Genomic DNA, 19,837 nt, shown 5'->3' on the forward strand with positions numbered 1-19,837 from the left:
CCTGGTTCCTCAGAAGAAGATTTTAGTTTTGAAATATATATATTTTTTTGCATTAAAAGTTCTCAATAGTGATTCATGGAGGCAGATATAAACTGTTACAGTGCCATGTGGCTGCACCATCTTCATCCTGGCGCTTGGCTCTTCAGTCGTATATCACTCTAAGTATCTAGTGTGAAAATTGTGCAGTCACATTACACCATTCGTGGTTTAACCCGAGTGTTGTCATCATGGAGCGGAAGGGTTGAATTTCTGTGCACAATCTGCAGCTTGCAACTTACAATTAAGTTTCAGTAGCAAAACCATCACATGTGACCTGAAACTTCCAATCATGTAAATGTTCAGGCAGTGATTTTAATTTGTCTAGTGGAAATGGAGCCGAAAATAGGTTAACTCGTTTTTTCTTAGGATGTTGATTTACTGTTGGTTTTCTCTTTAAAATGGTTTTGGCTTTAGTAAATGACAAAAGTATTTCCTGAGTTTTAGTCTTGACTGTGTAACCTTTTAATTCTAAAAGGGTGTGGTTTGGAGATAATTTGGGGCCCATCTCCGAGCTTTTGTGCTTCTGCTCTCACTCTGCACATAGTTGAATACTGATTACAAAGAAAAAGGTTTGCCGAAGCAGACATTGTGACATGATGCAAAGATTACAGGACAATATTATCTGAAACTCTTAAAAAAATGTTGCTGCTGCTACAGCATCTGAGCTTTTTCCCTCAACTTTAGAAATTTATAAATTCCACAGCTACTCAAGGCATTGCAAAAACCTACACCGCTTTACTTTACTGATGAAAGTAAGAACAAGGTCCTGAGTCTATCCTAAAGCCTTCATGTCAGATGTTGCTCCATTGTCATAATAGGTTTGTTTACGTTGAGATGATTGGTGCTGATCAGTTCATCTGTCGTCCTCAGGTGCTGTGTGGTGAGACAGGCATGCTGAGGCCACTCCCCCTGGCTCAGGATGAGTGTCAGAGATGGTGCTGCCACCATGGCGACAAATGCAGGTGGAGGAGGGGGAGGTGGGCTCACCAGCCCTAACGATGACCGTACATACATGCTTCAGATCTACCCACGGCTGGCTTCCCAGACCACCACCTGCTGCACCCTCAGGTGAGTGTCCCACCACTGTCCAGCTGGGGAATGTAGAAACAGCAGCAATTTAGCCTCTGGGAAGATGTAAGCTAACTCAGACTGTTTATGATATAATTTTATTTGAAGCAACGGTTTCTAAGGATTATTTGTCTCTGGCAGAGTGCATAAGGATGCAACCACAGCCTCAGTGATCTCAGACACTGCCGCGACTCTGGGGCTGGACCCCAGTCGTCTGTACGTGCTGGCAGAGGTGAAGGAATGTGGTGGGGAGGAGTGGGTTCTAGAAGCTGGAGACTTGCCGGTACAGAGGTTTCTGCTTTGGCCCCGAAAAGCCCAAGAACAGCATCCTCGGAGTCTTGGCTTTTACTTCGTGTTACAGGTAAACATGACAGCTGACTGGATGCAGTTTAGTCGGATGTGATGAATGTGTTGTTTGTTGCATCATCCTTTCTTCTGCTCTCTCTTCCTCTTTGTTTGCATTTTCAGAGAAATACCAAAACATGTAATCAATCTTAAGCAATAAGCTGTACAATAATATTTATAAAGTGTAAGCAAAACATTTCACTTGACTTAAAACCACATTATTCCTTTTGCTCTATCTGAGATCAGATTTTGTAAAAATAATCTGCTGTCATTTCTATTTTGTTTCCCTAAGGAACCCAACTAGTTTGACTTATTTTAACCATCTCAGTGTCAGCCCCAACAAGAAACTTTATTTCTTTTTTTCTTCATCTAGGAGAGGAATTACGATGGCTCCATTCAGTATGTCCACCTCCCACCTTTGTCCAAGGAGCAAGAGGTACACCGACTCGCTGCCAGGGGCTTCCTCCCCCCTCCCCAGGATGATTTTGCAGACCTCTGTAACCTCCCTGTCCTCACTGAGGACAGCATATTAAACAATCTACGGACACGCTTCCACAAGAAAAAAATCTACACGTATGCAGGCAGCATCTTCATTGCCATCAACCCATTTAAGTTCCTGCCCATCTACAACCCTAAATACGTCAAGATGTACGAGAACCACCAGCTGGGCAAACTGGAGCCTCATATATTTGCTATTGCAGACGTAGCCTACTATGCAATGCTCAGGAAGAGGGTCAACCAGTGCATTGTCATCTCTGGGGAGAGCGGCTCAGGCAAGACCCAGAGTACCAACTTCCTGATCCACTGTCTGACAGCACTCAGCCAGAAGGGCTATGCCAGCGGGGTGGAGAGGACGATTCTGGGGGCTGGACCAGTCCTGGAGGTGAGATGGCAGAATCTAAATGATGTCTTTTGGCAGTTTTTTGTAAACTGTTGTGGCTCAAAGCTTATTGATCTGGTTTGGAGAATGAAATCAGCAGTATTAGTACAAAAGAACAGATAAATGAACATTTTAGAGAAACTACTGAGGAACACAGTGCATCCTCGGCATCTTCCCTCAACATTTTATTAACTAGAGTAAAACAATCTGTTCAGATCAGCTTGTTTCTGCATATTATGGTCTGGCTACATGTTAGGATTATTTTTTGAGTTAGTCAATTAAAACATTGGTATCTCAAAGGGATTCATCTTCCTAAACAGCACAGGATGTTAAATGCAGTCAGATACACTGACACCTTGTTGGATGAGGTTATAAATGATGAAAGTGAAAATAAAAAGCTAAAACAAAGACTGCAGTCTAGCCAAAAAGAAGAAATGAGAAAAAGGGGAGGAAGTTGCTCTTTTGTTGTTCGAGATGCTGAAAAGACCTAAAGTGGCTCTTCGTTGGTTCTTTATTTTTACATTTTAAGAACCGACAGATGTTTCCTGTAATCTTTACAATATTTAATCTAATCTAATCTTAAATTTCTGGCAGTGATGTTATTTATTTGTTGGGGTTCCAGCTTCATGCTTTCTCTTCTATGCTTGTACTGACTAGCTGTTTGCAGCTGCTGACTGAACTACTGTTTACTGATTCAGTGCCACATATTTTTAGACTTTGCTGAAAATTTCACATGCATTAGTACTTCTGTCTGTAATGGAGCCTGGTTGATTCTAATTGTAGATAAATGAAGGGAAAAATATACAAAAGGAACTTGTTGCAGTGGTCGAGATATCTGTCTGGGATGACCTTTGTTCTACGCAGTCATCTGAAAATCATTTGGACTAAAATCCTTGTTCTTGGTTTTAGTTTGATAGCCTCTCTTGCTGTGGGGGAATTAATTACTTTGAGTCCGGATCTGGAAGTAAAGCTCCTCCACATACTTTTCAGTTTTATTTCACAATAATGTGACCAAAAATAGACTCTTAGTCAGAAAAGCCTTACGTGGAATGCAGTTTATACAAGTACAAAAAAGGGCTGAAAGCAAAAAGCCCAGTTTTAAAAAAATAAGTTTATTGAGAGAAAAGGTTTGGAAACTTTACATATTAAACAAAGGTTTAATGGGAATCAGCCACAAGCTGTTAGCTGGAAGCTCATGGCAACAGCACAATGTGGATGGATGCAGTAACAGGCATTCACTGTTTTCATCAGTCTTCAGTCACGTCTCAGTTGTTTCACTCTCATCCAGCTTGGTGCCTGAGAGTTTACTCTCAGAGCTGCTTGTTTTTTTTCTGATGCATGTGAATAGCTGCAGCGCCGTCTCTTGATGTGTGTCAGTCTTGGTTCTAGCTGACAGATCAAGGAATGAAAGAGGGAGGCAGTGGGGGATATTCCCCCCCCCCCCCCCCCCCAATCAGCACAGTTTTGGTCCCTTTTGGCAAACTGTTATTTTTTTTCAGCTCTCTATTTTGAAATTAAAGTATTTGCTTGAGAGCCCAGTCCAAAGCTGCGGCTGCAGGGGCAGACAGGACAATGGGTTCAGACTTTGTTGGCCCAGTCGGTGGAGGAAGTAAAAAAATGTGGATCTAGTCATATTCCAGATGCAGTTCATTCATCATGCCGACTAAACAGCTTTATATTTCCTCACGTTTTCATCTAAATAATTATGCATTCACCTAAAAAGGCTGACATTTTAGTGGAGATTGTTGCCATTTATGTGCAAAGCTTCTCCTTATGACTCGATGTGAAAAGAATCGCGTCAGCATGGGGTGGCCGACTTGAACCGATCGCTGTTTTACAGATTAGATCTCAGTAGGAGTTTAGTATCACACATGTAAGTGACCTCACTCTGCACCGCTAAAAAATTCCAGTTTAGGAATAAGATATTCAGAGTGGAATTTTTTTTTCCTTTGACAAAATTATTTTATTTGATTCTTTTTACTGTGGAACACAATCAGATTACAATGCCTGTGTGTGTGTGTGTGTGTGTGTGTGTGTGTGTGTGTGCGTGTGCGTGTGCGTGTGCGTGTGCATGCGTGTGTGCGCGTGTGTGCGTGTCTTTCCTTTAGCTATAGTGGAGGTCTTAAGGCCTGGATTTTGCAGAGTTGATATCATTTGTGGTTCTGGATTTTAACTCTGTTCCAGGAAGATAGTTTAACCCCAGCTTGGGACCGTTGTGCTAGTCTTTATTTTTATACCCAGTTTGTTTTACTTTAATTTATCTTTGAGTGTAAAATATAAGAGACTGTGTTGACCAGCTTATGTGATCTGAACAGATACTGCTCTGCTTGCAGAACAGCTCACTACCTAAATGAGTGTTTACTTGTGAACTGGTTCAACTGGTTGTTCTCCAGTGGTGCAGTTACCTGTTACACTTCAGTATTCTTCTGTCAGAAACTGGGGCTTACTCACTTTCATTGTCAGCATAGCCTGTATCTGTTTCAGCACGTTGGCTTGTTTTAAGAAGAATTTTGTTAGAAATGTGTGTGAGTAGTAGGGGGAGAGGTTTTATGCTTTTAAAAGTGTGTCTGACAGCTGTGGTTAAAAACATCTAAAGCTAGGTCACAGGCTGACAAATAGAAATGTCAGAGTTTGTGTTACTTAGAAGCAATAAAGAGATAATCTGACGTCCTTTTAGTGATCAGAGATTATACATGGTTTCTACTAGGTATTTGAACAGCTTTAATTTTATGCATGACGTTTATTAGCAGTCCTACAACTGAAATTACAGTACGACCTTTTTTAAACAAACAAAATCTCAACTACGCATGTTTATGCTTCATCTCTTCCTCATAAAAAGGAAAAATCACTTGATAAAAGGTATAAAGTAAGATTTTTTCCCCATCACTGTATTACTGATTTATATGTATCATTTAAATGTATAGATTAATTTTAATAATAGTACTAATAATAAACTAAATATATAATAGTATGTATAATAATGTATTTTAGTGGAGCTGAAACTTTTTCAAACAATCCTCTGAGCAAGTTGGGCTTGTACTTGAAGCTTGTTGTCCTGAGGAACATTCCTGTTCTTGTTGAAAGTCACTGGTGTGCTCCATGTCTCACAGCTTCAGACAGGAAGTTCCTATCATCCGGAACCCTTTTTAACAGGAAGCAACTACGACACAGGAAGTAAAGGCAGTAGTTCCCTATGCTGTTAGCCCTGAGTCCTGAGGGGTGTGGATAGACCAGAGTACTGTATTGTTTGTTCAGGAAGCACAGAGGAGCAGCCGGCCATTCTGTCTGCTGATGTATTGTTTATCTCTTGTGTGTGAGTGGTTATTCAGGGTGGGTGGCATTGTGTATGAGTCTGAGAAACGCTGACATTATCATGGTGGAGTCACTGTGCCATGTCCCTGACTCATCTCACACACACACACACACACACACACACACACACACACACACACGCACGCACGCACGCACACACACACACACACACACACACACACACACACACACACATAAATTTTATATGTGTGCACATAAGAGTCCTATAGTCATTCAGATTCCTGTTCAACACGATGGTTCAACAGCACAGTGAGCTTAAAAATAGGCCTGTATAACTTACATATTGCAGAAGGCTGCTGGCATCATCAGGCTCTATTTGTGGTGCTGTAACCACACCACAGGCTCTGGGTTTGATGTGGCACTCATCTTTACATGGGTGGAGCTGCTTTAAATGTCTCCAATCTGGTAAAACACCATACTACAAGGAGAGCAGAGCTGCTCCTACCCATTAAAGCCATTTACCATTAACGTGACTTTCCTGGTTCAGGGTGACAATACACACAGTTTGATGAATTCTCTAGATGAAGAAAGCCCGGTGTGGTCAGGGATTCTCAGACTAAATCTGCCCTAAAGATCATAAATATAGATCTTTTTCTTCTTGGAGGTTTAAAAAAAAGTGTTGAAGTTTGTGATGCCCCTGGACCGCACACAGTGAGAGCTCATGATCTATTTATGTGAATGATTATTTCTCTTTGCAGTGGGGAAGTTAATGTACTTCAGAACTAATACTAAAGAACTTAAATTACTCTGTCGATCTTTTATACAGCTGCAAAGATCACATTTTCCACAGTACTATTACTTTGTGCTAATTAGTTTTCCATTCACAGCTAAGAATAGAATTGGTCCACAACTGCATCCTAATTCAATTACAGCGTTTCATCATAACCAGAACTACTTTATATCCATTATGCTGTCATCAAACACAAGTTTTTTTCCAAAACAGCTAAGATGTAGCTGACTGATAAATGACCAAAGACTGGTTCATGTTGTTATTTATACAAATAAACAGAACAGCAAGTATCAGTCAATAAAAACATCAAGTTTCAAGGATTTTTCTGCCCTTATGAAATTTTTTTATATTATTTACATTATTCTTATTCTTATTATTACTATTTTAATTAATTGCTATCGTACCCATTATAGACGGCACATTGAATGAGGTTTTATCTCTAGAGAAATGGATTTTAAAATCTTTGGGATTGATGAGCTAACAGCTAGTTCAAGCACAGCTGTCTTAAAACATCAACAATCTTCTGAATTTCATAGCAGCGTATGTGAACGTGCACCAGTGTGAAACTGAGGATAGTGTAAACACATTTAGCTCGTTCGCTGCCAGCCATTTCCTGAGCAGAAAAGCCCTTCGCCGCCAGCGTTTTTCACTGTTTTTAATGTTCTTTTTAGAGTCACAGAACGTTGCGTGCTATGATGATGTCAACGGCAAAACTAACAAAACAAAGACTCACCTCTTACATCAGGAAGAATCCGTGCATTTCGAGCGTTATCCGTTCTTTCATAATCCGTTGTTAAATTGTGATCAGCAGAAGCTTTTGCGGTTTGCGCCCAAAACAATCTCCTTACACATGGATTTTCTGCTTCCTGATCACGTGACGTGTGACGTACGCGGATGAAGATCAGCTTTAGAGCTGGGATGTTTGTTCTCATGGTGCGGGGGCTCATTCCGACGACCACACATGGCAGTGAACGGTTGGATTTAAAATGACGAATTTTGTCATCAATGGCAGTGAATGAGTTAACATATAACCAAAAAAATCTGGTCTAAAATACATGGGAGCGGGTCTAAGTCTCTGGGCGACGCCATATTAGATGCCATGTTTTCTTCTGTGAGAGTCCTTGAGGACAAAACACATTTACTGATTTGTAACAAACGGTTAAAAAACTTTCACCATTAATAAGTCCTGTTCTGTTTGATGTACACCCCAGTTCTCTAAAATGAGTCAGTTCAGGGAGCTAGCTATCCAACACAGGTGCAATCGTTATTATTTATAATGTTAACATAGAAACACGCTTCAAAATGGCCAAATAATTTCACTGTAAAATGTCTTGTGTTCAATCATCTTTAGCTAAACTACTGAAGCATGATGGAGAGCAAAGCGTTTGCAAACTAGATTGAACTGCCACTAACAAATAACTAATTTACTAACCTTTTTGACAGTTTAACCCTCATGTCCTCATTGGTGAGAGTATTTTTTTTTGTGTGTGTGTGTCGCTGAGTTCAAGGCAAAACACGCTTTGCATTTATGCAGTTGTGGGATTCAATTAAGAATGAATTGTATCAGTTCATCAGCACTCATTAAAGCATCCCCAGCTGTAATGGAAATAAAACTCCCTCTAAACTTCACTGGTGCCGTTATTGTACTTTAAAGAATCAATTCTTTGTTAATAGTTCATATGAGTTAAGCTGGAGGGGTTTAATTGTAGTTTGAATTAATAACTGATGACTTGAAGAGAAGCCAAGTAGAGGAGGAACCGTGTAGAGTCGTGGTTACATTCAGTCACTGCCAACAACATGTGATCTCGCCAAAGCATTTTTCACATTCAAGATAACAAACGGTGATTATGTTGTCACCAAGTGCCTTAGAGAGCTTAGCCTGAATGTTGCTACTAGCAGTGATCACACATTATCTGCATGTCGCCTGCATCTTTAATTTAAACTGTAACTTTACAAACGTAAAGTCAAGTTGAGCCCAGAGCAAATTACTTATATTTGTGTGGGTTTTAAGATTCTCAGAAAATAATTTTCCAGCCAAAGGTTTAAATAATTTTTGCATGGGTGTGTGTGCTGTTGTTCTGTGTGAAAGTGGCTTTTTGTTGCACTTGGATGATGTAGATGTCTTTGTGAGTGTACTCATGTTGTAGTGAGGTGTCTGTGTCGGGGCCTTGGCAGCGCCTGTGGAAACATTTAGCTGAAGCGCTTTCAGACACTCTAGCGGATGCAGCCAGTGTTTCAGAGCCACACCAGTAACACCACCAAGAATGACTGAAAATAGGAGTTTTCTTATTTCCCAAATATTCTATCAGTAGGAATGTTGAAATTATCTATAAATGGGGAACATACGACTATCAAATCCTTGAAACTCATCAAATTCCTTCCATGAACTTCTAATTTGACTAACATCCCACTTTTTGGGATTGTTTTTTTGCTCACATTTGTGTAAGTTTAGACTAGGAACTCATATTTAAATGTATTATTTATGCACTCTCTTGGCTGCCGTGCTTTCTAGCTTGTTGAGACTAACAGCTCATGAACTGATATTTTAGAGGCAGGTCCCTAAGCAAGCAGAAGTGTGTGATGATGTGGAGTGGGCTAAATGGGGATGTGAGACTTCATACTGGTGGGTCTGGCTGTTTAAGTGGAAATGTTCACTGAGCATGGCTTCCAGAGTGGGCGGTTCTCCACAGAAATGCATCAGGACAGAAATGTGTGGTGCTAATAAGCACACTGGAACCAGGTTTTGCACATGAACTGCAGTTCATATGCAAAACCTGCTATGCACTCCTGTCTTTTCTTCTGTTTCATTTATGAAATCTTCTGTGGGCAAACCCTGTTTCGTAAGAAAGATTACCCCGGCCCGTGTCTTTGCATAGCCACAGTTTGGCAAACCTATGCTCTGCTTCCTCATACCTTCTAAAGGTTTCCAACCAATCAGTCGGACTGCTGATGGGCATGTTTGAATACGAACGATGCTGAAAATTGTTTAGAATTCTCCCCACGGTGTGGCGGACTGGGCTTTACAGAAAATCCCCAGGTTTTTTTTTTCTTCTTTATGCCTGGCTACAAGGTTAATGAAAGGGGCCTGAGAAGCATTAAACACTGAGACGCTGTCTGATTCTCCATCATGGCACAGAAGCAACACAGGTGTGACATGCTTAAATAAAGTAAAAAAAAAAATCTTAAATAAATGCATATTTTGCAGTAGAGTTTATATGTTTTACACACCAACAGACGAGCAGGAAAAAGCATGTGGAGTTGGTTAGTGGGAGATTTGTCTGAGCAAGTTCTGGTTATACACAACTCAGTGTCTATACAGATATTACCTCATGCTCCCCTTAACTCTGACCTAGTTTAACATTTGCTTTAAATTTTTCAGTGCGCTGAAGAAGGGAAAAAAAACTATTTGTGAGGGTTGCATTTCTGTGAAATAGGTGAAAATGGAAATGTAGGAGAAGGAAAAAAAGAGTATAGGAGAGCAGAAAAGCAAACATATCAGCGATTCTTTGCAAGGAATCCAAGTTTCACCCAGTAGGTGTGTGAAAATGCATATTTGTGTTTATGTGGACTCAATGCTCTGATCAGCCCCAACACAACTGTATCAAATTCACCCTGCAGCTGCTTTGGAAAATACAATGTGGGTCCTATTTAACATTCATTGAGTCAACTTCCCTTGCGGTGGCCTTTTGTTGTGTGTGCTCGTGTTTGTGTGTGTGTGTGAGCGTGTGCGTGTGTTTATCTGTAACCATGTGAACACGGGCATCGTGAAATAGAAAAAGACTTTGCATTTTGGTTACCGTATCAGTGCAGTAATAGGGCTCGGAGTGAAGACGGTTAGTTATACAGAAAGGCTAGCCCAGACTCATTTATCATCACTGACCTTCGACCTATGTCATTTTCCTCGCTTGCACTTGCTCTTTTACGTGCACGCACAAGACAATCAATGAGTGGAAGGGTTGTGAAGAAGCAAAGGAAAGATGGATGGGCACACATGAAATTACTTACCACCTCCTATGAGCTTCCATTTAAGCTGCTTTGTAAAATCAAGATGTAAATTATCCAGCCCCTTTGTTGCTATGGAGATTTGATGATGTTGACTTCAGTAAAAGGTTGTAATAGAGATGCATGTTTAGTTGAAAATACGCTCCAGTCCAGTTTCTGTTGCAGCACTTCCATATATGGGCAGAGAGCTCGGCATCGTTCTGAGTTTAACTTTAAAACATCCTGAATCATTTTGAGGGAATAGTTGGTGCTGCTTCAAGTGGATTATTCATTCAAGCTGGCAAAACCTTAAAGTCAAATCTAATATATTAATGTGTTTTAAATCTTTCTTTTCTTGTTTAAAAAATATTAACATTTTGAATGTTTTATGTAAAAATAAAACTAAACTGAAAAGTCGCTCTGGTTTGTTGTCGACCCTAATGCTACGGTTAGCTTAGATGATATATTGTACGGTTTAATAAATGTCCTTGTCTTGTTTCTCCCAGGCCTTTGGGAATGCAAAGACGGCTCACAACAACAACTCCAGTCGATTTGGTAAATTCATCCAGGTCAATTATCTGGAGAGTGGAGTGGTCCGAGGGTGAGTCATCGACAAATAAACACCGGCCACACGCACAGATTCGTGTTCATTAGTTTAAAAACATTCAGTTTGAATTAAGGTTTAGTTTCCTCCAACTTCCTGCAGATCTTCATCTGGGGCCTCTATCCCTCTGTAGCCACTTATCTTCCTCTTTACTCTTCGGTTTTATGGGCGGTCATGTGTCTCAGTGTATATGTGGAAAGAAACTTTTAACCATTCTCTTCCTTTTTCACAGCAGTAAAGCTTTGGTTAGAAGCTTCATCAGAGTGGTCAGCTGTGTCACTTCCCCATTAGGAGAGAACAGCTGCTTTAAATAACAAAGCTGAGAACTTTAGTTAACTTTCTTTTGAATTGTGCAGCATAGTTATAGAAGTAAAGTTTTGCTGCTCTCAAGATGAATTGTTATTTAAAAGGTGTAAAATCCCGTGGGGACAGCTGCTCAGCTTTGCAGTAATTGGGCACCCTCCCCAAGTCTGATGATCTGGTCCCATCATGCTTGTTTACATAAAGATGGGTCTGTAATTGAGTCCACAAAGTTAGTGAGCTCAGCCTTCTTTTAGCTACAAAGTAAAACCTCTGAAACAATAAAACGTACACTGTGATCTACTAAAACCGCCTCATGTGATATAACATCTGCAAGTGTAGCCTTCTGTTTTCCTGATAATAAAGGACTCGAGCAGCTCCAGCCAGGAGTGCATTGGCTCATCCATCTATCTTCATTGGCAGCCTTTCAGTCACTAGAGATCAACAAAGAAAATGCTGTTGTTGAACTTTTCTCTGTATTCAAAGTGAATGGATATATGACAAATTTCTTCCATTTTTCATTACAGAAACAAATACATGAACCTCCCAAAATTAATACACTTTAGAGAAGATGCTCTCTGATTAGTCACTTCTGGTGTTTCATGGTGATTTCCTTTCAGCTGTAAACACTGGCTATCGATTAGGTCATTGTCTCACTCCTATTTGGGTTAGAAATGTTTATCTTAGGTGAAAGGATTCAGAGCAGCTTACCTGCTGACATAAGTGAACCCAAAGACACAAGCAAAATACTTTTCACAGCCAGAACATTGTATTAGACTTATTTGTATATATTATGACACATATGAAAACTAGTGGGAAGAGCTATTCAAAGCATTGCTTGCTGGAAGCGAGGGTTGATGCCTGAAGCTGGTTAAATGAGACAACTCCAACTTATATTTTACAGGTTGATGAGACTTATTGGACTCATACTGACTGCAGTCTGGGGAATGCACATAGCCTGTTTATTTTATAGCTGGTTTCAAAACCTTTTACATGGTCGATGGAAGCCTTCAGCTAGTTCCAGAGGTATTTGTCTTTCAGAAAATCAGTCAACTTAATCTGATTTCCTATCAGTTACCCAGTGTATACCTCAATGTATTTAGTTGTCTTTAAAACCGTAAATGTGGTTTATCAGTTTCTCAGACTTTAGATTCAACTTATTTTAAAGGGGTTTGTTTGTGTCTGTATTCGCCAAAGCCTCAGCACCTCAACACAACAGTAAATATGAATTATTGGTTTCATATTTAGGATATTTTATTTAATTTGTCATTATTTGAAGTTATTTCTTGGTGGATGGACACAACTTGGATACTCACAGCACAGCTCTATTCTTGGTGTGTCACGAGGGCTGGCGTCAGTAAAGATTTTGTCTGACTTATAAAAACGATTTTATTTAAATGACTTTGTGGCTTTGGCCTGGTTTAGCTGGTGAATGCCACCGCTTTTGAAATGACTTACCTCTGGCCTGCAGTGAAAATGCCCCTCAGTGCTCTCCTCCAGCACTCTAACGTCGGTGTTGTGGTGTGAAATGTGCTGCAGCATACGTGTGAATGCTTCTGCCTGCTTTGTATTGATCGTTTCTCAGCCATCTGGGCTCACTTTCACTTGTGCTCCTCCCCCTCATTCACCATCTCTGGCCCACTTTTATACACACTCGCACACACCTTTTAGTGTGACTCGTTTTCATTTTTATATTTTCATCTTTCCTCCTCCTGAATGTTCTTCCTCTCCATGTTTCAGAGCTGTGGTGGAGAAATACCTCCTGGAGAAGTCTCGACTGGTTTCCAGAGAGAAGAACGAGAGGTGAGGAGGGGTCCGGGGGGTGGGGCTTGACCTCTCACCCCCACCAACAGGAGGAGCTGAGCTGAAAGCCTTTGAGTTTTGATGTTCACTTGCTGAAACACACACCCACACACTCATTAGCTCTGACACTTAGTACAGGTTGAGTTTCTAATGAACCAATTACTTATTTATACACATCATCAAACAGACGGGGCAGTTTTAGCCTCTAAATGTAGCAGCATCCAATATCATCAGCTAGCGTGGGTCTTTCTCTTATCAGTCACACCCATCTGTTGGTGCTGTGCTGCAACTGTGCCGTCTTGTCACTTCCGAGTAGTGAGTTCAGTCATTGTTTTCTTTTTCTACGTCATACAAACCTCATTTACTCACAGCAACGTTCACATACCAACCACACAGCTCATCGGCTGCTGCTTGTGTGATTAAAGCAAATATTTACGCAATAAATGAGTTGTCATAATAAATCATAGGATTACATTATTTGTTCCATGTTTGTAAATTTGACAGATTTTGACTAAATTATCTTGAGCTTGTAAAATCTCACTGATTGTTGTTAGCAGCTAGCTTTTTAAATGTCTGAATAAAACTCTTGAGTTAATCTTTTCGCCCAGTAATAAAATATATATTAGCTCCTTTTGAGTGGGAAGAGCATTACTCATTCATTAGTTTTCTGTCTAGATTTTCCCAGTTAGTTTTGGAAAATCCGTTCACCTTCCTCTGCCAGGTCGTTCTCGTTCGTAACCCTCCTCCTACTCATTGTCTGCTGGTAATCGGCACGCCTACAATTGCTGTTAAGGGTATTTCTTGCCTGCCTAGTCAGAGAGAGACTCTACTGTAGGGTGTTGTTGTTTTTTCTGTGACAAGTGTGGAAACTCAATAATCCTGTGTGCTTTACAACTTGCTGATTACAGAAATGGAAAACCAATAAGAATGTCACTCGGCTCCAGATGTTGTCTTCTTCCTATTAGCCTTTTACGATGTGTTCCCTCTTATTTTATTACCAAAGCTGCCCCCTTCGTGTGACCATAAAAAGAGGCTCCAATCTGCCCATAACTGATTGTCTGATTATGATAACGAAGAAAATTTTCACTGAGGTGTTTACTGCTGACATTTAATTCGAGTAAAGGTAAAGTTTTATAGTTACTACGCGTCACATGTTGGGCTGCATGGTGATGTAGTTGGTAGCACAGGAGGTCCAGGTTCCTCCTACAGGCCCAAAACATGCATGTTAGGGTCAAATGTACGTCGCTTTGCATAAAAGCATCTGTGAAATGAATGAAAATGCACACACGTCTGAGGTGTTTCTTTCTTTCTAGGAACTATCATGTGTTTTACTACCTGCTGTTGGGTGCTTCTGAGGAGGAAAGAAAGGAGTATAAACTGCTGCCACCTGAAGAGTACTTCTACCTCAAGCAGGTATAGTTTGTTCTAGAGGTTGACCAATATTGGTTTTTCTGTTGCAGATGCCGATAAGTAAAGGTCATGGTAAGCTGATGGCCGATTTGTGCTGCTGATATTTTGGGACTGATATCTAGATGTTTTCCGCCTTATTTTTGGGCTAAAATGTCACTAATACCACCAGTTGATGCACAAAATTACAGAAGATTGATTGTCTCGTCTCTCGTCTCGTCTTCTTCCGCCAGAAGATTGATTGGTATTCGAAAACTGAATTTAACCAGCTGTTAAATCTTAATTTTGTGCACTGCTGGATTAAACTCAGACATCCAACTAAAGTTAATCAAAAAATCTGTAAATGACAGAGTATTAAATATTCCAAACTGCTAAATAAAAATACCTTTTAATTGAAAATTATTTTTTGAGCAATACTGCGGCGGCATTGAGTTGCCAGGGGAAGTCTGACTTTGTCTTTACTAAGGAGGCATATCGTCCGATATATAAAAAATGATATATATCGGTCCGATAAAACGGTCTACTCCTAGTTTGTTCATGTGCTGCTGGGTCTCCAAAAATAATATCTTGGCTTCTTACTCCACCATTTAGTCTACAACCTTCTGATGCACTGATATTTGATCAAATTCCCTCAAACTGTCTTTAGGTGGATCTGGTGTAACTGCCAAGCTTCTGAATAAGCTTCAGTATAAACTTCACACGTGCACTGCATGTTAAGAAGGCTCTCTTTGTTCACCCACTTGTTTAGATTCCTCTCTTCACGCAGCCTTTTTTTAAAATGACCCCTTTCATCACCACTTTGGCCTTTTTGGGTTTTATGATCTCATTTCTGTCCCTCCCTAACAATTACCTCTCCTTCTCTCCGTCTCTTTTTAATTTAGGAAAATTTTAAGATCGAAGATGAGGAAGATTTGCGTCACGACTTTGAAAGGCTGCAGCAGGCTATGGAGATGGTTGGCTTCCTTCCAGCCACTAAGAAACAGTGAGTGGAGTCAGTAAACATGGCAGAGAAGTGCTCATTTTCTAACAAATACTCTGAAAGGGGTGCGTTGAAACTCAGTCCTGGAGCATACTGCTGCTCAGTCCTTGAAAACGTGTTATTTAACACAGTCGCATGACCCCAGAAATGACAAATACAACAAATGTCTAGAGCTTCTAAATGCAGTCTTGCCTCATTTTGTTTGTCATTAAATGTAAAGAAAGAAAAACATTTTCTCCTTGTGAACCTTGTTTGTGTTGTCCTCATGTCGTGTAATGTCTTTTACTGTGTTGCAGGATATTTTCTGTTCTCTCTGCCATCCTTTATCTCGGCAACGTGACTTACAGCAAAAAGTCAACGGGCCGAGATGACGGGTTGGATGTGGGACCTCCGGAGGTCCTGGCTACTCTCTCTGACCTGCTGAAGGTAACTCGTGGTGACCCGTTATTACATCATTTCTCTGGTTGTGTATTTGTGACCCGGGTTTTTAATCTATTCAGGTTAAAGACGAACTGCTGGTCGAGGCGCTGACCAAGAGGAAAACGGTGACGGTCAACGACAAGCTGATTCTCCCCTACAGCCACTCTGAGGTTGGCGTTGAGGATTTGCAAACTTCTTTCTCACAGCGAAAAAAGCTGAAACCCCTGGGACAAATTTGTTTTTGTTTTTCTTTGATTAGTATTTTAGATTCTTATTTTAATTTTCCTTTACAGACATTCATTTTGTTGAAATCACATTACCTATTCATTACATTTTAATCTATCAGGCAATCACAGCCAGAGACTCCATGGCCAAGTCTCTGTACAGCGCCTTGTTCGACTGGATAGTCCTGCGCATCAACCATGCACTGCTCAACAAGAAAGACATGGAGGAATCTGTCTCTGTAAGACAAAAACTGCGTGACGTTCACTACACACAGCATTATAACAGTTGGATTAATATGATTTTAACATTGCTTTTCAGTGCTTGTCCATCGGTGTCTTGGATATTTTTGGCTTTGAGGACTTTCAGACAAACAGCTTTGAGCAGTTCTGCATCAACTATGCAAATGAGCAGCTGCAGTATTACTTCAACAATCACATTTTTAATCTGGAACAGGTGAGCAGGCTCCAATATTAAAATATGAGAGGAACACAGTAGTTTTTTTTTAATTGTGGTAAGATTTTTGACCCTGCTTATAATACTCCATACACACCAAAACCTTTTGTTTCAGTTCCAGCTGGTTAAATAGTTTAAGTTAAAATTGCAGATTTACATTGTTGGACATCGTTGTTTAATATGAATTCACACAAACTTGTTCCCTAAACCCCTTTTTCCTGCCTCATCCAGGAAGAGTACCAAGCTGAGGGAATCACCTGGCACAACATCGACTACACAGATAATGTGGGCTGCATCCATCTTATCAGCAAAAAGCCCACTGGCCTCTTGTACCTCCTGGATGAGGAGAGCAAGTAAGAACAGCTGCATTTTGTTCAAATTCATTTATAAAGTTGTTTCTACATTTGAGTTCCATGGCTGCAGATAAACACTAACGGTTATTTTGGTGCATCTGAAGCTGCTTGTTGGTCAAAATGTTCCTTCTCGCCGCCCCCTTGACCTCCCTGTGCCTCTTTATTTGTGCTCCAGCTTTCCACGCGCCACAGATGAAACCTTGTTAGCCAAATTCAAGCAGCAGCATCAAGGGAACAAATACTTTGTGCCCACACCGGTCCTGGAGCCCGCTTTTGTCATTCAGCACTTTGCAGGGAGAGTTAAATATCATATTCAGGTAATTTGACGGAAGCTACATCTTTCACATGCATACATCTTCAGTACCTTGGTTTCTGGTTCACCTTGTGACAGAATATGTCTGACCTTGTTAGGATTTCCGGGAGAAGAACACAGATCACATGCGTCCAGATATTGTAGCTCTGTTGAGAAGCAGTGATAGAGCGTTTGTGCGACAGCTCATCGGCATGGACCCGGTGGCCATGTTTCGGTGGGGGATCCTGCGAGCTACCGTCAGGGGCCTTGCTGCTTTCAATGAAGCTGGTCGCTCCTGGGCAGCTAAAAAGTCAGGTACGCCATCTGAGTCCACCTGAAGTCATCTTGCAATAAACCAGATCCATATTTTAACTATTTTTTATTCAGTTCAATTCAATTCACCTTTATTGTCATTGCAACTTGTACAATGACATTTGCTATGTTCTGTGGATGCTAAATAAATACCAAAGGCTTTAAAAAAAAGAAAAAGATGATAGTTCTCACTCATGCACACTTATAACCTTAAAAACTGTATTTCTCAAAAATAATCATACTTTTATTTAAAAATAAAGTTTGCAATCCTACATACACAAACATCACCACTCTAAAACCATGTGGGTTACTAATCATTAGAAGTTCTGTAATTGCTCTTGGTACAAAGCTGTTTTTCAATTGGGAGGTGTGTGCTTTAACAGCTCTATAGCGTTGTCCAGACGGTAACAGAGAGAAGAAACGGTGGCAGGGGTGGGATCCATCTGCCAGGGTGTGCATTGCTCTGTGTTGGAACATCCTATATAAACAAGCTTTTGTCATTTTAAAACAGTCCTTCACTTAGAAACCATATTTGACTTATTATTGTTTTAAATGATCAGGCACTCTGAGTTTTTCATGCAGGCTCAGAATAGTCTCCTACACCTATCTCCTGCATTAGCTTCTGATAGAAAATAGACGGTGAAACTTGAGGGTTAGAAAAGCTTGACAGATCAACGTCCCACTGTCATTTAACATTCATGGACTCACCCATCTCTGCTCACGACGGGGAAGGCTGTTGTTTTAGTGTCCAGGATCAGCAGAAAACATCTCAGCTAGCAGAAGCTAACGGTTAGCATTAGCAACTCCACCACACGGCAAAACTCTTCCAGCCTTGTGTTATTCTTGGAAATAAAACATCAGTGTTGCAGAGCAAATGGAGTCAGAAGAGTCATATTACTGTAAGCGTATCAGAGGTGAGATGCCCAAATATCAGGAAATAAGAGTCTAAATCCTGTCGTCTGAAGCTACTCATTCCTCTGGCGGAATTCTCTGTACTGAAACAGGTGCATCAGAGCTATTTTTTTCCCAGAGTATGAACTACAATGCATTCGTTCCTACTATAGACCACTGCAAATGTGTTAAAAATATGAGTGAAGGCCCTCTTTTAAGCAGGTAGTGATAGACGACAGTGCTGCGTTAGCTTGAGTAAAGATGGAAAGACCGCGTCATCCAGCTGCAGCCCTCCTGCTCTGTAATTAGCTTTCACGTCTGCATGGAATATGAAAGAGGACATAAACCTGAGGTTTTAGAAAAGTTTCTCTGCTGTTCTGAATCCTTTACTTAATTTTTTGTTTTCATAGAACGTCTTTAGACGGGAGATTTTTTATGAACATTCACAAGAAGTCAAAACAGGAACAAAGTCATGCCTGATCTATATTAAAATCTAAAGGGAAAACCTGCTTGTCTGCATTTATTGTCATGCGTTCTTGTTTTATGTTGTAGGTGTTATCCGCCCAGTTTCCAGAACTCCTTTAGGAGAACTGAAACGATCCAATACTCCAATTGAAAGAGTGTACAAGTAAGTGCGTCAAGCTCAGAAACTTGTCTCACTTTGTGTTTGGTGTGTTTGAACTGGTTCGACCTGTAAGGTCTGTTTTTCTGGAGGGAATCTGTCTGTTGTGGCACTTGTGAACACTTGGTGGATAAAGATTCATGACGCGCACACACACAAACATATTTCCTGTGTGTGCTTTAAGAGTTGATGGACATGTTTAACCTGGTGAACTGTGGACCTCTGCAGTTATCCTGTGGTTCTGAATGAGATGAGGACAAACACCTGAAATCTGTTCCACTTAGCTACTGAAACTTTTGAATCATCACAGTGATGGAAACATGTTCTGTTACCTCATCTCAGTCACCCGTATCCTCCCCACCCTTTGGTGACCCCAGTGTATGGGCTCTCTCCTCTTCCTCTTCCTCCACAGACGAGCTTCTATGCTCGATTTCTACTTTGATCACTCAGAGGAGCGCCCTCTAGAGGCCTTTGAAGACATCTTTGCTAGCTTTGAGAAAAAGAAGTAAGTGAATTTGGTGGAAAGCAGAAAGAACAAGGACATGAGGCCAAGCAGGAAGGAATCTTGTGTTAAATTATAAATGATGGTTTGTTTGACTTTCTGAGTTAGCTCTCTTAAAAAAAATGTAAGTTAGTTTGCTGAATATGTTTTATTGAAAAGGTCAGAAGTGTTTTTTGTTTCTACATCAGCTCGTTGAAAATGAAATACAACAGTTTGAGGAAGTTCAGGGATGCAGTGAAACTCATCAGAATTCTGCAGAAAAAAAAACTCTTCCTCCACATCCTCTCACTACAATCCC

The 19,837-nt window shown here is 40.5% G+C and overlaps 1 protein-coding gene across 7 annotated transcripts in view; it reads left to right on the forward strand.

The window, feature by feature from the left end:
• Positions 1–19,837, forward strand: part of myo9b (myosin IXB) — a 53,941-nt gene that overhangs the window by 22,201 nt on the left and 11,903 nt on the right. For 5 of the 7 annotated variants that reach the window (XM_015971286.3, XM_015971287.3, XM_015971289.3 and 2 more), the window contains exons 2-17: positions 910–1,107; positions 1,249–1,468; positions 1,826–2,335; positions 10,883–10,977; positions 13,021–13,083; positions 14,397–14,496; positions 15,372–15,472; positions 15,766–15,895; positions 15,970–16,059; positions 16,236–16,352; positions 16,433–16,567; positions 16,799–16,920; positions 17,096–17,237; positions 17,332–17,527; positions 18,968–19,043; positions 19,450–19,542. In XM_015971286.3, coding sequence (XP_015826772.3) covers positions 959–1,107; positions 1,249–1,468; positions 1,826–2,335; positions 10,883–10,977; positions 13,021–13,083; positions 14,397–14,496; positions 15,372–15,472; positions 15,766–15,895; positions 15,970–16,059; positions 16,236–16,352; positions 16,433–16,567; positions 16,799–16,920; positions 17,096–17,237; positions 17,332–17,527; positions 18,968–19,043; positions 19,450–19,542 — 2,339 coding nt within the window. In that variant the 5' untranslated portion in view covers positions 910–958. The remainder of the gene's footprint in view (positions 1–909; positions 1,108–1,248; positions 1,469–1,825; positions 2,336–10,882; positions 10,978–13,020; positions 13,084–14,396; positions 14,497–15,371; positions 15,473–15,765; positions 15,896–15,969; positions 16,060–16,235; positions 16,353–16,432; positions 16,568–16,798; positions 16,921–17,095; positions 17,238–17,331; positions 17,528–18,967; positions 19,044–19,449; positions 19,543–19,837) is intronic. The other 2 variants (XM_015971288.3, XM_015971290.3) reach the window with 1 other exon arrangement.

The sequence above is a fragment of the Nothobranchius furzeri genome, chromosome 8, assembly GCF_043380555.1.
Source record: "Nothobranchius furzeri strain GRZ-AD chromosome 8, NfurGRZ-RIMD1, whole genome shotgun sequence".
Taxonomy (NCBI): domain Eukaryota; kingdom Metazoa; phylum Chordata; class Actinopteri; order Cyprinodontiformes; family Nothobranchiidae; genus Nothobranchius; species Nothobranchius furzeri.